Source organism: Propithecus coquereli, unplaced genomic scaffold (assembly GCF_000956105.1).
Source record: "Propithecus coquereli isolate 6110/MARCELLA unplaced genomic scaffold, Pcoq_1.0 Scaffold120, whole genome shotgun sequence".
In the NCBI taxonomy this organism is placed as follows: domain Eukaryota; kingdom Metazoa; phylum Chordata; class Mammalia; order Primates; family Indriidae; genus Propithecus; species Propithecus coquereli.
This window is the reverse complement of record NW_012136081.1, coordinates 6,998,646-7,014,122: the sequence shown is the minus strand read 5'-3', so window position 1 is coordinate 7,014,122 and position 15,477 is coordinate 6,998,646. Positions and strand designations below refer to the sequence as shown.

Below are 15,477 nucleotides of genomic sequence, written 5' to 3'. Positions count from 1 at the left end.
AGGCGTCCGCCTCCCCATCTGAAGCGGGGGCACTTGAGGGGAGTGGTAGCGGTGTTTGATCATTTAAATTATCACTCTATTCAGCCCACTGATAATGCCCCCCAGCCCCCAGCTCTTCTCCCAGGGCGAAGCGCTTGTATCCACACGCGTCCTCCCCAACACACACACACCCTCAGGCAGATAAGCCTCCAACATTCCAACGCCAGCCGCCATACACAGAAGGCACTTAGGGTTTGTTTATCCATGGAGGAGAGGCTGCTAGATCAGTTACTGTATATGTAATAAATACTCGACCTTTCCAGCTGAGTCAGGGAGGCCCCCATAGGGCAGAGTGCTCTGAGCCTTGGGAAGGTGCTTTGGGACAGACTGGGAGGGCCGCCTTTTGCCAGGTTACGGTGTCTGCCCCGTTGTTTCACAGGCAGTAGGGTGCCGAGGTGGGTGAGTGGGAAAGTGACCAGAAAACCTTTACCTGGCAGTCAGTGCAATAGCAGCGTTGAGCTGCTGCTCCCTGCCAGGGGCTGTGTTAGGCACCAGGGATGGAGCCTGGAAGGACACACAGGTACCGTCGTTGAAGGTTTTCACTGGTGACCTTTGCCAGAGAGAGGAGAAAGGCAAGTGCAAATCCCTTGAGCACAGGCCTTGCCACCTGTGGGTTTTCTTTGACCTGCTCTGTGTTTAAAAATAACAATTTAAGTACATTAGTAGTTAACTTTGGTGAATCTGGAGATTTCCTGTGAAATCCACATTTCCAGTTTCTGTTCTAAATTCTGGAAGATCTGGCAATGCCAGGCCTGCATTCCCACAGGTGACAATTGGCCAGAGCATCAGAGTGGCTCCCCCTTTGCAAAGAGTCTTCTTTTTGCCAGCGTCCCAACCCTGTCCCCTCCCTAGCCACTCCCACCCTCTGAGCGCTTGCGTGTCATCTGCTGCGCTCACATGATACCCGGATACCCATTTATCACCTCGACCAGTAAGATTCACCCAGTCACTGCCCGCAGTCCCCTCAGCCCACACACACAGTGACACATAGCCGGCGTCAATGCATGTTTGTTGAATGAATAGGTAAGATTCTTATGAAGTGCCCCCTGGGCCCCTGGTCTAAAGGGACACTGTAAAGTGATGACCAGGCCTTGGTGAGGTCTGAAGATCAAGGAAGGCCACATGGAAGGCCCAGAAGGTGGCCAAAAGCCTGCTACTGTGGGCAGAAGTACCTGGCTGGGGGAGGGACTGGCTGTGACACAGGGGGCCATGGGAGACTCAAAGACCAGTGTTAGTAACCACGAACAAGGGGTCTGCTGGTGCCCTTACTACAGACCAAACGGCAGGGCACTGCCAAGTGGTGTACGGAGTGTTAGAGTAGAGAGAAAATAACACTTTGGTTTTTTTCCTTCAGAGAGGAAATCTGTTTAATCCAAAGTCTACTGATTTAAATGTCAATCTCATTTAAAAAACACCTTTGTTGACATCTAGAATGGTGTTTGAGCAAATATCTGAGTACTCTATGGCCTAGCTAAGTTGACGCATAAAATTAACCACAAGACTCTGCTCTTTGACTCAGGGCCCTGGGCTCGTCTCTCTTCCCTCCCACAGCTCCAGCCAGACCTCAGTCTCACTGACCCTGCAGATCCCACCCCATCCCCCTTTCCGGGCTGGTTTCTGCTGTCTAGAGCTCCACCACCCACCCCTTAAGGACAGAATTGGTGCCGTCCCAGACTGGGCCATTCACAAGCGGTATCTCCCAGCTACAGGTTTCAATGGGGTTCTGCCTCAAGTCAGATGAAAGCTTGATTGAGGCCTGAAGACAGTTTATTATTAACCCTTCACTTGTCCCAAGGTGAAGGCCAATGGCTACAGTTTCCTGAGCTCTTGTCATATGTCAGCCCAGACCAAAGGCTTTACCCACCCTGAATTCTCCCAACAGCTGTTCGAAGGAGGTCTGTTCATAGCCCTCACGTCCTTCTCCCTCCTCCCAGAGTACTCTCACCCTCCCCAGCTACCCCATGCTATGTGGCTCTTGTGGCCTGGCTTTGGTAGCTCCCAACACCCCAGAGCTGCCTTCAAGCTGGAAGGAGTCCCCTGCTTCTGAGTGTTGGGAGGACTGAATTACTGTCTGAATCCAACAAATCCTGCCTCAGGCTCCGGAGTAGCTGGGACTACAGGCACCATGACTCCGGCTATAGTAGAGACAGGATCTCATTCTTGCTCAGGCTGGTCTCAAACTCCTGAGCTCCTCCTGCCTCGGTCTCTCAGAGTGCTAGGATTACAGGTGTGAGTCACCCCCGGCCTGATTACTGTAGCTCTGAGATAAGTTTTGACATTGAGACGTGGGAGTCCTCCAACTATGTTCTTTTTTCTTTTTCAATATTGTTTTGGCTATTCAGGGTTGCTTGCAATTCCATATAAATTGGAGGATAGGATTTTCCGTTTCTGCAAAAAAGGCCCTTGGAATTTTGTTAGTGATTGCATTAAATCTGTGTATCACTTTGGGTAGTATTGCCATCGTAACAATGTACCTCCTCTGATCCATGCATATGGAATATCCTTTCATTTATTTAGGTCTTTTTTAATTTATTACAGCAGTGTTTTATAATTTTCAGTGTACAAATTTTTTACTTCCTATGTTAATTTGTTCCTAGGGATTGTATTCCTTTGGATCCTACTGTAAATGGAATTGTTTTCTTAATTTCCTTTTCAGGTTGTACATTGCTAATGTTTAGAAATACAATTAAAATTTTTCATGTTAATCTTGAATCCTGCAACTTTGCTGAATTCATTAACTCTAATAGTTCTGTGTGTGTCTTTGTGTGCTTGCGTGTATTCTTTAGGATTTTCTATATATGTATATATTGTACATCCGTGAATATGGATAGCTTATTCTTCCTTTCCAACTTGGATACCTTTTATTTCTTTTTCTTGCCAAATTGCATTGGCTATAACTCCCAGCACAATGTTGAATAGATGAAGTGGAGAAAGCAGGCGTCCTTGTCTTGTTCCTAATCTTAGGGAAAAGGCTTTCAGTCTTTTACCATTGAGTATAATATTACTTGTGGATTTTTCATAAATGTCCTTTATCAGATTGAGGAAGTTCCCTATCTATTCCTTGTTTGTTCAGTGATTTTATCTTGAAAGCATGTTGGACTTTGTCACATGCTTTTTGCATGTTGAGATGATCACGTATTTTTCCCTTCATGCTATTAATATGGTGTATTACATTGATATGTTGAACCATGTTGCATTTTTGGAGTACATCCCATTTTGTCATGGTGTATAATTCTTTTAATATGCTGCTGGGTTCTGTTTGCTAGCATTTTACTGAGGATTTTTGCATGTGTGTTCATAAGGGATATGATCTGTAGTTTTCTTGTGATGCTTTTATCTGGCTTTGGCATCAGATCACATAAAATGAGTTAGAAAGTGTTCCCTTCTCTTCTATTTTTTGGAAGAGTTTGAGAAGGATTAGTGTTAATTCTTCTTTAAATGATTGGTCCAACTGACCTGGGAAGCCATCTGGTCCCGAGTTTCTCTTTGTTGGGAAGCTTTTAATTACTGATTTAATCTCATTACTTGTTATAAGTGTGTTCAGATTTCTTGTTTCTTCTAGAGTCAGTTTGTGTGTTTCTAGGAGTTTGTGCATTTCATCTAATTTGCTGGCATACAGTTGTTCATAGCATTCTCTTAAGGTCCTTTTTATTTCTGCGTATGGGCGCAGTGCATTGTGTTGCACTTCGCTCTACTGTGCCTTGCAGACACTTGATACAGATGGAAGGCTCGTGGCAGCCCTGTGTGCAGCGGGTCAGTCGGTGCCGTGTTTCCAATGGCACGTCCTCACTTCGTCTCCCTATCACATTTTGGTAATTCTCACCGTATTTCAAACTTTTTCATTATTATTATATCTGTTACAGTGATCTGTGATCAGTGATCTTTGATGTTACTGTTATATTAATGGGACACCACGAACCATACCCATGCAAGACGGCAAACTAAATCAATAAATGTGTGTGTTCCAACTGCTTCCCAGACTGGCCATTCTCCCATCGTTTTCCATCTTTTCAGACCTCCCTATTCCCTGAGACACAGGGATGTTGAAATGAGGCTAAATAATAACGCTCCAGTGGCTTCTAAGTGTTCAAGTGAAAGGAGGAGTCACACGTCTCTCACTTTAAATCAAAAGCTAGAAATGATTAAGCTTAGTGAGGAATGCATGTCAAAAACCAAGATAGGCCAAAAGCTCAGCCTCTTATGCCAAAAAGTTAGCCAACCTGTGAATGCAAAGGAAAAATTCCTGAAGGAAATTATAAGTGCTACTCCAACGAACACACAAATAAGAGAGCAAAGCAGCCTTATTGCTGATATGGAGAATGTTTGAGTGGTCTGGACAGAAGAGCAAACCAGCCACAACATTCCCTTAAGCCAAAGCCTAATCCAGAGCAAGGCCCTAACTCTGTTCAATTCTGTGAAGGCCAAGAGAGGTAAGAAAGCTGCAGAGGAAAAGTTTGAAGCTAGCAGAGGTTGGTTCATGAGATCTAAGGAAGGAAGCCATCTCCGTAACATGAAAGTGTAAGGTGAAGCAGCAGGTGCAGATGGAGAAGCTGCAGCAAGTTACCCAGAAGATCCAGCTAAGATCATTGATGAAAGTGGCTACACTAACAACAGATTTTTTTTTTTTTTGAAACAGGGGCTTTCTTCGCTGTCCAGGCTGGAGTGCAATGGCACAATCCTACCTCACCACAGCCTCCAACTCCTGGGCTCAAGCAATCCTCCTACCTCAGCCTCCCAAGTAGCTAGTAGTACAGGTATGCACCACCACACCCAGCTAATTTTATTTTTTGTAAAGACAAGTTCTCACTCTGTTGTTGCCCAGGCTGGTCTCAAACTCCTGGCCTCAAGTGATCCTCCCGCCTTGGCCTTTCAAAATATAAGGATCACAGGCATGAGCCACCATGCCTGGCTAACAACAGATTTTCAGTGGACACAAAACAGCCTTATATTGGAAGAGGATGCCATCTAGGACTTTCATAGCTAAAGAGGAGAAAACTCTCCTGACTTCAAAGCTTTAATGGACAGGCTGACTCTCTTGTTAGGAGCTAGTGCAGGCTGGCAGGCCTCCTCTTCCTCTTCGATATCAAAAGAGCCTCTCGCTTCTGGGCAGCTGCCCTGTGCCGGCTCAGCACTGGGGACATAACAGGTGCTCAGTGGACGTTTGCAGAAGGCAGGGGGGCAGGGAACCCCGGCTTCCCTCCAGGCTGGGCTGGGTAGCACAGGCACGTGGTGAGGCAGGCCTTTCCCCCATCGGTCTGTAGAATCGGCTGGGTTACCAAAGCCCTGTCCAGGCCCACAGGCTTTCTGAGGCCAGATTTCTGAGGAGAAGCAGCCCTCAGGGGGCAGAGGATGCCTGTGAGAGTCCAGGGGCTGATGGAGGGGACAGCAATAGTTGTCCAGCCAGCCAGGTGCTCTGCCCAGGGGCACAGGGCTCCTTGCAAGTCCGTACCCCCCCACCCCCCAGCTACTGTGTGGTCCAGAGGACCCAGCACAGAGATGCCCACCAATCCCTGCCCCTCAGGGCCTCAGTCGTCCCACCTGTCACGTGGGTACAGTCATCGCCACTCCAGCCCAGCCGGCTCACTGAGGCCAACAGAGCCAACAGCACTCTTGAAACAGACTCAGTGAGCACGTCGTACAAATGAATGGAGTTTGTATTGGACCCAGGAGCGGGGCCAGAAGGACAAACTAAGCAAAAAGGCAGAGTAAGTGCTTCGGGCTCCTGCCCTGAGCCCGTGAGGAAAAGGAAGCAGGCGGCAGGCAGGAACAGCGCCAGTTCCTCCCCCCGGCCTTGGTTTCCTCGCCTGTACCATGGGGGAAGCACAGTTGCTGCTCCTTCCAAGGGCCTCACCGAGGCTTCCGTGAGAGGGTGGGTGTGGAAGAGCTTTGCACACTGTAAAGTGAGTGCACGCATGCAGGCTAACTGCAGCTCTGGGACCCACGCCCAGCTGGGCTTTAGGTAGTCAGTGTCACCAATGAAAACACTGTTGGAGGCTCAGAGCCCAGTCCTCTGTGCACTCTCAGGCTCTCAACACCTTTGTCCTCCCTTGTCCCTTCAACTTCCCTGGCACCCTGTGTCGCTGAGGCCCCGGGGAAGAAGAGCTCCCGCCCTGGCCTGGGACCCACACCCTCCCTGAGCCTGAGGCAGGGGCCGCATCAGGCACATCCTCAGCAAGGCCCCCCCCCACCGCAGCCTCGGCTCCTGGTGCCGATTTGCAGATGCAGTCCTGGCGGTGCGAGGGCCGTGGCCCTGCGCTCCTGACGACCACCTTCCAGTGAGGTGCTGTGGGTCAGCACTGTTCCTGGGAGGTTAGAATGACCGGCGGTGAAGTCTTCCTCCCAGCGCCCCAGGCGGTCACCAGCCAGGATGGAGAGCAGCTCCTGCCCCTCCGGGCACCCCAGACCCAGGGGGCCCCTCCCAGGAGAGGCCTGTGCCGGCTCGCAGTTCCCCTGGGCTGGATCTCGGCTCCAGAGGAGGCTCCGGGGAGAGGGCTGCTGGGAGAGCCCCCACGGGCCACTTCAGAGCAGCGCCTTGAAGAGGAAGGAGAGAGAGGCTCCGCAGGAGAGTCCCAGGGCCAGGAAGAAGGTCATGAGGGCACCGGCCACCTCCCTCTCGTGTGGCAGCACCTGCCTGGAACACCCAGGAATAGGAGCTCTTAGAAAACGCTGGGCCCAGACCCGGAGCCAGCCCCAAGGCCCTCCGCACGTCCAGCCCGGACTCTGACCAACCCGTGTCACTAGAATTAGGCCCTGCTTTCTGGGCCTCAGTTTCCTGATCTGTAAAATGACAAGGCCATCTCTCAGGGGTCCAACACTATGGGATTCCAGATTCCACTGCCTTCCCTCTTGACAAAATGTCCCCAACCTGGTCCTCCCTCTCACCTTTACTCTTTCCAGCTTCTCGACTCCTTTGCCCCTTGGGGAAAGAGCCATGACCCCGCTTTTGATCAAAACCTTAGCTCCCCTTCAGCTGAGAATTTTGGAGCTAGATGGGCCCTAAGGGATGACAGGCCAACCCATTTATTTTACAGATGGGGAAACTGAGGCCCACAGAGCGGCCTGAGAACCAGCGCCCAGGCTGCTTTATCAGGCAGGCACCTCCCCAGTCCAGTTCTCCTCTCCCCAGCAGTTAGGTCCTCACCCAACAGGGGACGCCACACAGGGGACGCCAGCGAAGCCTGTAGACAGCTGGGGGGCTGGCCAGGAGCAGAAGTGGCCCTCCCTCCCTGCAGGCTGTCCCTCCTCCAAGAGCTAGCCCACCTCCCCACTCCCATCCCGCTCCCCACCCATCCCGCAGACCTGGGTGCCAGGCACATGGTGAGGGACACCAGGTACCCGTTGGACACAGCAAAGAGCAGCATGAAAGTGATGAAGTAGGCGTCCTGCGCGAAGAGGATGGGCAGCCGGGACCTCTGGGGCACGTGGCACAGCATGAAGAGCGGCACGAACAGGAAGCGCAGGCAGACCAGCAGGGGCAGCAGCCGGCTGTCTTCGTTGGGCTGCGGCAGAGGCTGGGGTGAGCAGGGTCCCTGGAGCCAGGTCTCTGCTCCAGGGGCACCTTGAGACACCCACAGATGGACCCATCAATCACTTCCTGACCTCCTCTGACCTGACCTACCCTCTGAGCACTGGGACTCTAGAGAACAAGGGGCTGCGCCAAGCCCACCCGGCAATCGGTCTCCGGCGTGTGTTCTCCATGGCCAGAACTGGAGGGGCCTAAGGCAGTACCTATGGTTTTCAGACTTGGTTCCTCAGAGCACCCCTGGGGGTTCCACAGAACCCTTTGGGGCAGATGGGGTTAGGCTGCTGAGTGGGATTGGAAGCTGGAGACCCAGGTTCTGTCCTGACTTGACTCAGAGTAGCTCCTCATTGATCTGATTCATTTATTATATCTCTTTGGAAGATTTCATTTAAAGAAACAGCACTGTCACTAAAAGCTATCCAAAGTCCACTCCCTCACCTGGGACTAGATGCTGGGGACACAGAGGTCAACTGGACATGGTTTCAGTCCAAGCCCTGGCTTGCCCACTGCCACTTGGCCAGCAGGCCCACTGCCAGACCACTCGGCAGTCTACTGGAAAATCACCTCTCATGTTCTCTGGCACCCTCTGATCCCAAACTGCTTCCTACAGCCTCAGCGCACCCAGGCCAGCTGTGCTTACCCACAGGAAGTAGGAGGTCAGGCTCCGCCCCAGCCAGTCCATGATGTTGAAGAGAAGGAAGCAGCAGATGGGGTTGAAGAACTGGCCTGGGAGGGAGAGGGCGGGCGGCTCATCCTGGTCCCCAGCTTCCCTCCCTCCCCTCTCCCGTGTGCCCCAACACTCACTCCACTTCCCCGGACTGGTGGAGCTGGTCACCATGGCTGTGATGGCGGGGAAGACAGACAGGGTGACTGTGAAGACCAACACAAGGCACAGCGCCGTCAGCCAGATCTGGGGGCCGGAGGCAGGGGTGTGAGCAGGCAGGGCGGTCCCCGCCTGGCCCAGCCGAGCCCCTGACTTGCCATGACCCTGTGCCCTCGGGGGACATGACACTGTGAGTACTAAGCCCCCGTTCTCCCCCAGGGACGGTGGCGGGACCACAGCCAAGCCAAACCTTCCGGAAGACAGCGAAGACTGAAGGTTTCCGTGGCACCTGGGGCTCGTCCGGCTCCAGCTCCGGCTCCTTCACAGGGTCGAGATCCAGAGTCAGGGCCACCTTCTGGGGGCTGCTGGGGATCCCGTTCTTCTCATCTGGGGCAAGAGGGGAGGGTGGGGTCATGCCTGTAACCCAGGTTTCCTGACAGCCAGCCTGTTTAGCCAGCAGTTAAAACCAGTGGTCCCCCCAGCCCCTTATCGAAGGACACGCGCACAGCTGCTAGCGAGCGGGAGTGCTGGGCAGTGCGTTAAGCACCTTAGATGGATAACGCAGGGGAAAGTGAGGCTCAGAGGGTTTAAGCGGTTAAGTGACTTGCCCAAGGCCACACAGCTGGGATGTTGTGAAACCAGGATTCAAATTCAGATGCCTCAGTCCAGAGCTTGCACGCATGAAGCTCTACTGCTTCCCATTTTATAGAGGAGGAAACTGAGGCCCAAAGAGCAGTAGGACTTTAACCCTACTGACTTCCCTCTGTGACCTCCTGCCTCTGCTCACATAAGGCTGCTGGGGCAGGGCTCTAGCTGGGGACAGAGGGAATTGCTTCCCCGGTGGCTCTAGCTTCCTCTGGGTCTCCCACCTCCTGGCAGGGTCTCGGGGCTTACCAGACTGGAGGAGCTCGGCTTTGGTCTCCAGCTCGTGAGCTTGGGCCTGCGATGGTTTCTTGGCCAGGTAGTAGCGAGCAAACTTCTGCAGAAGGACAGGGAAGTGCTGGCCCTGCCTGGTGTGGCTGAGGTGTCCGGATCCCCCCCACCCCACTAGCTTAGAGGCTGGGGTCCCCCGGTGGCAGACTCCTTCGGGGATCAGGGCTGAGCCCAGGTCTCCTCCACCTCCCCTGGCCTCTCAGAGGGCCTCAGGCTCAGGACTGCGCTGAGACGCTGGGGGGTGGGGCGTGGAGCCCAACAGCAGGCTCACCAGGTGGGGCAGGCTCAGGTAGCACACGATGGACATGAGGATGCCCACGCACGGCGTGATGAAGTACCCCAGCGCAGAGGTCTGGGCGTCCACGCCACCTTTGGCAGAAACTTCGGCTGCAGAGAGGCAGCTGGTGCCACCGTCCCCCACAGCACCTCCGACCCTGTCCCACCGGTCATCTGCGTTTCCCAGGCACCTTTCCAGCCTCGTCCACTCCTCCCTTCACTGACAAGCTCAGGGATCTTGTCCAGGGCCCTAGACCAGCCTTTCCCCTACGTGTCACTTTTGCTGAGCACCTACTATGTGCCGCGAGCCTTCTCTTACTGCTCGTTACAATCTGAGCAGGGAACAGCCACAGCCATGTGGGTGGGAAACCGCAGCACAGAGAGGCTATGTGCCTCATCCAAGGCCCCCAGCCAGTGAGCAGTGAAATGATTCAAACCTAACCCTACCCGAACCTCAAACCTATCCACCTCTCAGCCTCAACCTGCTGCCATGTGCCAGTTGGCCCCGGGAATCCCGGCCCGGCCCCAAGTTAACCCAGCCCTCCCCGGTGGTTCCCTCGCTGCAGAGCCCCAGACCCAGCCTCCACTTCCACATCACCGCATCTCCTCCGTCTACACCCAGAACCAGGCATCTAGCCCTCTCACGCCCTCTCTGCTCCCCCGAACCGCAGAGGCCACCCCAGCCCTCCAGCCACCCGAGTCCACTCACTGGCCATGGACATGAGCATGGCAAGGGCAGCGAAGATTCCAGCCAGGCCCTGGCCGCTGAGGAAGAGGGTGCTGTAGGTGGAGGGCATGGTGCCCAGCTGCCCAAAGAGGCTGCCCTGCAGGATTGCACTGAAGGCTGTGGAGGGACAGGGACAGGGCTGCTGCTCAGCTAGGCAGGCCTCAGGGGCTCCCTGGAGGAGGTGTCGGCGGGGTGCACGGGGGCCTCTGCGCTAGGCTGGGCAGCTGTGAGCTTTCCAGGGACTCTGGGCACTGTGGTGCAAAACCCCACATATATTCCTCGTCATTGGTCTGCAGGGCTGGCGGCCAGGAGGCTGCTCCAAGGTCACTGGGGTCTGGGACAAGTGACTCTTCCTCTCCCCTGGGCCTCAGTTTCTTCCTCAGGGTGTGTTGGGTCATTCTGAAGCCCTGAGCGGGCTGGCTGGGGCGGTGCTCACAGTTGATGAGGCAGACGGAGGCCATGGTGATGCCGAAGAAGGGCCTGGGGCTCACGTCCACCTTGACCAGCGCCGCCGTCAGGGCGAAGAGCAGCAGTACGGCCAGCAGGCTGCCCAGGACCCGCATGGGCTCCGGGATCCTGTGCGGGAGGGTGGAGTGGCTCAGCCAGACCCAGGCAGGGCAGGGAGGAGGGCAGAGGGTTCAGCTGGGTGGGGGCCTGGGGGAGATGCGGGGAGGGGCGGGGAAGGGGGCGATGGGCGGTCTTCCTGGGCCCAGATGAGGCTGCCTCTCACCACTGGTACAGGAAGGAGTTGAGGAGGGTGAAGAGCAGCAGGGGCAGCTGGGACAGCAGTGTCACCCAGTTGTTGAAGTTGAAAGTGTCCTCAGGTTCCGTGCGGTTGGCGCTCAGAGTCCTGGCTGTGCTGTTTAAGGGCCCCGCCAGCCGCCCCTGGAAGTACTGCCAGACAGGGAGGTAAGGTAGGTCAGGACCCCCAGCCTCCCCTCTGCCTCCCCCTCGCTTGGGTTGCTTATGCTTGCCCTGTCCCCCGCACCCGGCACACGGTCCGGCTCCACGAACGTGCACTGAACTGAATGGCTGAAGTCTGGGACAGAGCCCAGGCCTTAGGAGCCCCAGCCCGAGAGCCAGCCCCTCCTCCCAGCGTCCTGGTTCCAGCCCCACCTCGCTCCTGCAGCAGCTTCTAGATTCATTCATTCCATGGCTGTTTATTTAGCACCTACTGTAAGCCAGGCTCTGGCCTAGGTGCTGAGCAACTGCACTCTCTCTGAAACACGCATCCTGTCACTCTTCTGCTTAACCCCCCCCTGCCACCCCCCCGCCTCCCTGTTGCCCACGGGGCAAAGCCCCACATTTCTGGAGCAGCATTTGGGGCCCTTCAGAATAGATCCCGGCCTCCCTTTTGTGCCCCATCTCCTGCTCCATCCCACTAAGCCCTAGGCATGCCAGGCTCTGTAAATTTTCTGAAGTGGCTGGCCCTCTCTCGCCTCCCTGCCTGTGCATGGCTGTCACCTCCATGGCTGTCACCTCCTCTGGGAATGCCCCCTCCTCCTGACCACTCCCCCTCCACACTACACACACCTAGCCTACTCTACTCCCAGCTTACAAATCTGTCCCTGTGAAGCAGAAGGAATTCCCCCCGCCCCCAGGGACATGCATGCTCTGCTCCAAGCCTGGGCTGGCCCAGCTCGTGGTATGTTATTAATAGCTCTTTGGCTTCTCACTCTCAGACCGGGCGGATCTATCTGGGTCCAGCACAGAGCCAGGCACTCAAGTGGCATCTGGAAAGTTGTTGCACTGAGTATACACAAATAGCCCAGTCCCAAAGAGAATGAAACCCCAGGTCTCAGCCTGCCCTCAAGAGCTCCCCGAAGGCAAATGAAAAACAGGAATTGATAGTAGGAAAAGGTACTTTGCTTTGTGTGAGACGAATTGTTTGAGATTAGAGAAAAATGTGCTCTCTCTGATTCTAACTGATGCTATTTGCTCTGTGACTGTGCTTGCTATTAGTCGTTTGTTAAATATAGATAATCAGAATAAAGAGCAGGAGTGACTCCATGACAGGCTGAACTTCCTGGAATAGGCCTAAGTTTTGGTTTCCCCGAAATGACGCTGACCACAACTGGCGCCGGCGCGAAAATCCCGAGGCTTGGAGCCACTTTTTTAAAGGAATCAATGAACTAAGGAGGGGTGGGGGGAAGGTGTGCCCAGCGTGTCGTGTGAAACCTGTGTGTCGTGTGTAAAACAAAAAAAGGTATAAAAGCTTAACTTTTACCCCAGGGCGGGGGTCTGGTCCCAGTTTATAGGAGAGGTCACTGCGTTGGTGCTCTGGGACTTGGACCCTAGCTGGAGCTAGCCAATAAACTCCTTTGCCATTTGCAGCCTCGGTGACTCTGCCTCTCTGTTCCTGGGGCCGAGGGGAACCGGATCTAACACAAAGCCCTCTGTTATGCTGCCTCCTGGATCCCAGGGCCAGGTCCACAGTAGGTACACAGTAAAAGTTTGTTGAATGAATGTTTCTAATTCGTGCTATTTCAAAGAAAACCAAAGGCTTTGATAACCCACTTTTGCAGTGACTGGCTCAGAAACAAGACAAACATAGGAGGCGGGAGGGTAGCTCCTTTGCTGGGTCCACAAACCCCCTGCTGGTGGCCTTGCCCCTGGGTCTAGGCATTTCTGACAGTGGCTTTAGGGCCATAGGAGAGGCTCCACGCTGCCGCGGACAGACAGGCTGAAAGGCAGGAATTGATAGTAGAAGAATGTATTCTGTTTTGTGTGGAACAGAAACTGTTTTAGATTAGAAAAATGTATTCTCTTTGATTCTAACTAATGCCGTTTGCTTCTGTAACCGCGCTTGCTTTTAGTTGTTAGTCAGATATAGCTAACCAGAATGAAAAACAGGGCAGGAGTGACTCCATGACAGGCCGAACTTCCTAGAGTAGGCCTAAGTTTCAGCTTCCCCAAAACCTAAACGGGGACCAAAACTGGCACCAGCGCGAAAATTGAAAATCCCGAGGCTTGGAGCCAACCAATCAGGAGTCAAAACAATCCGCCACTTTCAAAGGAACCAATGGACTAAGGGGGGAGGGGGGATGGTGTGCCCAACGCGTGGTGTGAAACCTGCGTGTCGTGTGCCACCGATGTGTTGTGTGCAAAAGAAAGTATAAAAGCTTCACATTTACCCCAGGGCGGGGTCCTGGTTCATAGGGAGGCCACTGCGTTGGTGCTCTGGGACTTGGACCCTAGCTGGAGCTAGCAAATAAACTCCTTTGCCATTTGCATCCTCAGTGACTCTGCCTCTCTGTTCCTGGGGCCCAGGGGAACCGGTTCTAACAAGGCATCATGGGCAACCCCAGGCGGTGGGAAAGCGCCCGGTTGGCCTCAGTCCAGGCGGCCAGAGGGATGGACGGTGGTGTGGCCGTGGGGCTGTCACTCCCGCCGCGAGTCTCACCGGGATGGCGGTGATGAAGAAGTTCCAGGGGAGGAGGGTGCCCAGCCCCAGGATAAAGAAGCTGATCCCGACCAGGTGGTAGCTGTGGGGATCAGTCAGAAGGTCACCCCGAGACGCCCCCCTTCCCCCATCCCCCCGCCCCGGCCCTCCCGCCTCCCGGGCCGCCCTCCGGAGAGCGGACTACAATCCCCATCGTCCCGGCTCGGGCAGCCGGGGAGCCGGCTGATGGGAACTGTAGTTCGACCGGTCTTCCCTGAACCCGCATCGCCTACAGGGGGCAGGTCCGCGCTGCCCACGGCCACTCGGGTCCCACACCCCCCACTCGGTCCCCAGCTCACCTGTCCTGCGGGGCGTCTCCTCGCGCCATGGCGGCGGCAGGGGGCTGCGCCCGCGTGGGAGGCGGCGGGAGGCCGCGCGGGCAGCTGCGCCCAGGCCCAGAGCCGCTGGGGTAGCGGGTCGGGTCCAAACCCGGGTGGAGGGGGTGGAGGGTGAGGAGCCGCAGGGAGCCCCGGGCCGCTTCCCGCGGTCGCAGCCTCCGCAGGCTCGGACCTCGGCTCCACCCCGGGGCGGGGACAGAGGGAGGGGACAGAGGGTCCTTTTCTTTTCACCGCTGCCAGCAGGGACTCGTGGGTAGGGCGTCCGGCCCGGCCCCACCTGAGGGTCTCGGGGTCCTGCCCGCTCCCCGCGCCGCGCGTGCGGTTTGGAGGGGCCCGGCCGGGAGGGTCTCACGGCCGCCGCCCCTCTCCGGGGCCCGGCCCTCTCTGGGGGTGTCGCCGGATCCCTGCAGGGCGGGGGAGGGGGAGGCAGAGAGGGAGGGAGGAGGGCTATTCCGCTCCCACCCCCACCCCGCGCCCGGCGCTCCTCGCTTCGTCTGCCCCGCAGCCCGGCCTGCGCCCCCTGGTGCCGGCGTCCCTGCCGCGCCCTGCCCGGCTGTCACCCGCACCCTGCCGCGCCCTGCCCGGCTGTCACCCGCGCCCCGCCGCGCCCTGCCCGGCTGTCACCCCATCCTGAGCCCTTGATCCTAGGGCTGCGCCCAGTTGGGTTCCCCGGGAGGGCTGGGAAAACATCAGCGTTACTTTCAGCGGCCCCAGGTCACACATAGTGTCCACCTATGAAGATGCTCCCACCTCCCACTTTTCTGTAAAAAACTGAAAAGATGATAAACCGTTGCGGTTTCGATGATCTGCTCCGACGCACTCTCAGAATTTGCCAACGATATGCGCGCACTCACCGGGCATATCGCGGATGCCGGAGAAGCGAGAGGCTCCAAATCGCAAATCTCGTCATAAGCAGTGGAATGTCACGGCCATTTCCAGGTTGCCTGCGCTGTGCTCCCGGCGCCGGGGAGTCCGCGGGCGAGCACTGCGCCTGTCCCGCCCGCAGCGTGGTGCGTCGCGGCCCTGGCGCGGTTTAGCGACGCACCGACTGCGGCAACGCCGCGGATCTCGGGACGAACCGGACCGAGTGACCGTCTCTTCGCTTTTCTTTCAAGCCCTGCAACATATCAAGGGGAAAGTCTCGCTTTGGTGCTAACACGTTTCTAACGCCTCTCGTCTCCTATCCACCCCCCGCAACCGGCCTCCGGGCGTCTGCTGACAATTTTACCTAAACGCACTAACTTCCATTTTCCTTAAATTTATTTTTATGCTTATTTCATTTTTACGGCTACTCATACTGGTTTCCTATTTATGATAGTGATATCAATTTTTCTTTGGAAAATCAATTTATTTATGAAAACTGAGTCATTAAAGGAA

General features: G+C 55.4%; 1 protein-coding gene across 2 annotated transcripts; it reads right to left on the bottom strand.

Moving 5' to 3' along the window:
• Nucleotides 1–6,232: 6,232 nt before the first annotated feature.
• On the bottom strand, nucleotides 6,233–14,144 carry SLC29A2 (solute carrier family 29 (equilibrative nucleoside transporter), member 2). 2 transcript variants are annotated; one of them, XM_012665332.1, is made up of 12 exons: nucleotides 14,062–14,144; nucleotides 13,724–13,805; nucleotides 11,051–11,214; nucleotides 10,757–10,896; nucleotides 10,303–10,437; nucleotides 9,589–9,686; nucleotides 9,279–9,363; nucleotides 8,635–8,771; nucleotides 8,366–8,471; nucleotides 8,202–8,287; nucleotides 7,339–7,538; nucleotides 6,233–6,670 (listed from the first exon to the last, which is right to left on the bottom strand). In XM_012665332.1, exons 1-12 carry the CDS (start codon nucleotides 14,088–14,090, stop codon nucleotides 6,559–6,561), a joined length of 1,374 nt encoding a protein of 457 aa, XP_012520786.1. In that variant the 5' UTR covers nucleotides 14,091–14,144; the 3' UTR covers nucleotides 6,233–6,558. The 2 variants fall into 2 exon arrangements, with proteins under 2 accessions (XP_012520786.1, XP_012520785.1); XM_012665331.1 differs by lacking the exon at nucleotides 8,635–8,771.
• Nucleotides 14,145–15,477: the final 1,333 nt, after the last annotated feature.

Bases quoted from the DNA above. Each gene is read 5' to 3' on its own strand.
- SLC29A2 (XM_012665331.1), bottom strand. From the start codon at position 14,090: ATGGCGCGAGGAGACGCCCCGCAGGACAG. The intron at 9,364-9,588 runs GTGAGCCTGCTG...GTCCTTCTGCAG, and splicing joins ACCTGAGCCTGCCCCACCTG to AAGTTTGCTCGCTACTACCT. The intron at 7,539-8,201 runs GTAAGCACAGCT...CCTCTGCCGCAG, and splicing joins TGACCTCCTACTTCCTGTGG to CCCAACGAAGACAGCCGGCT.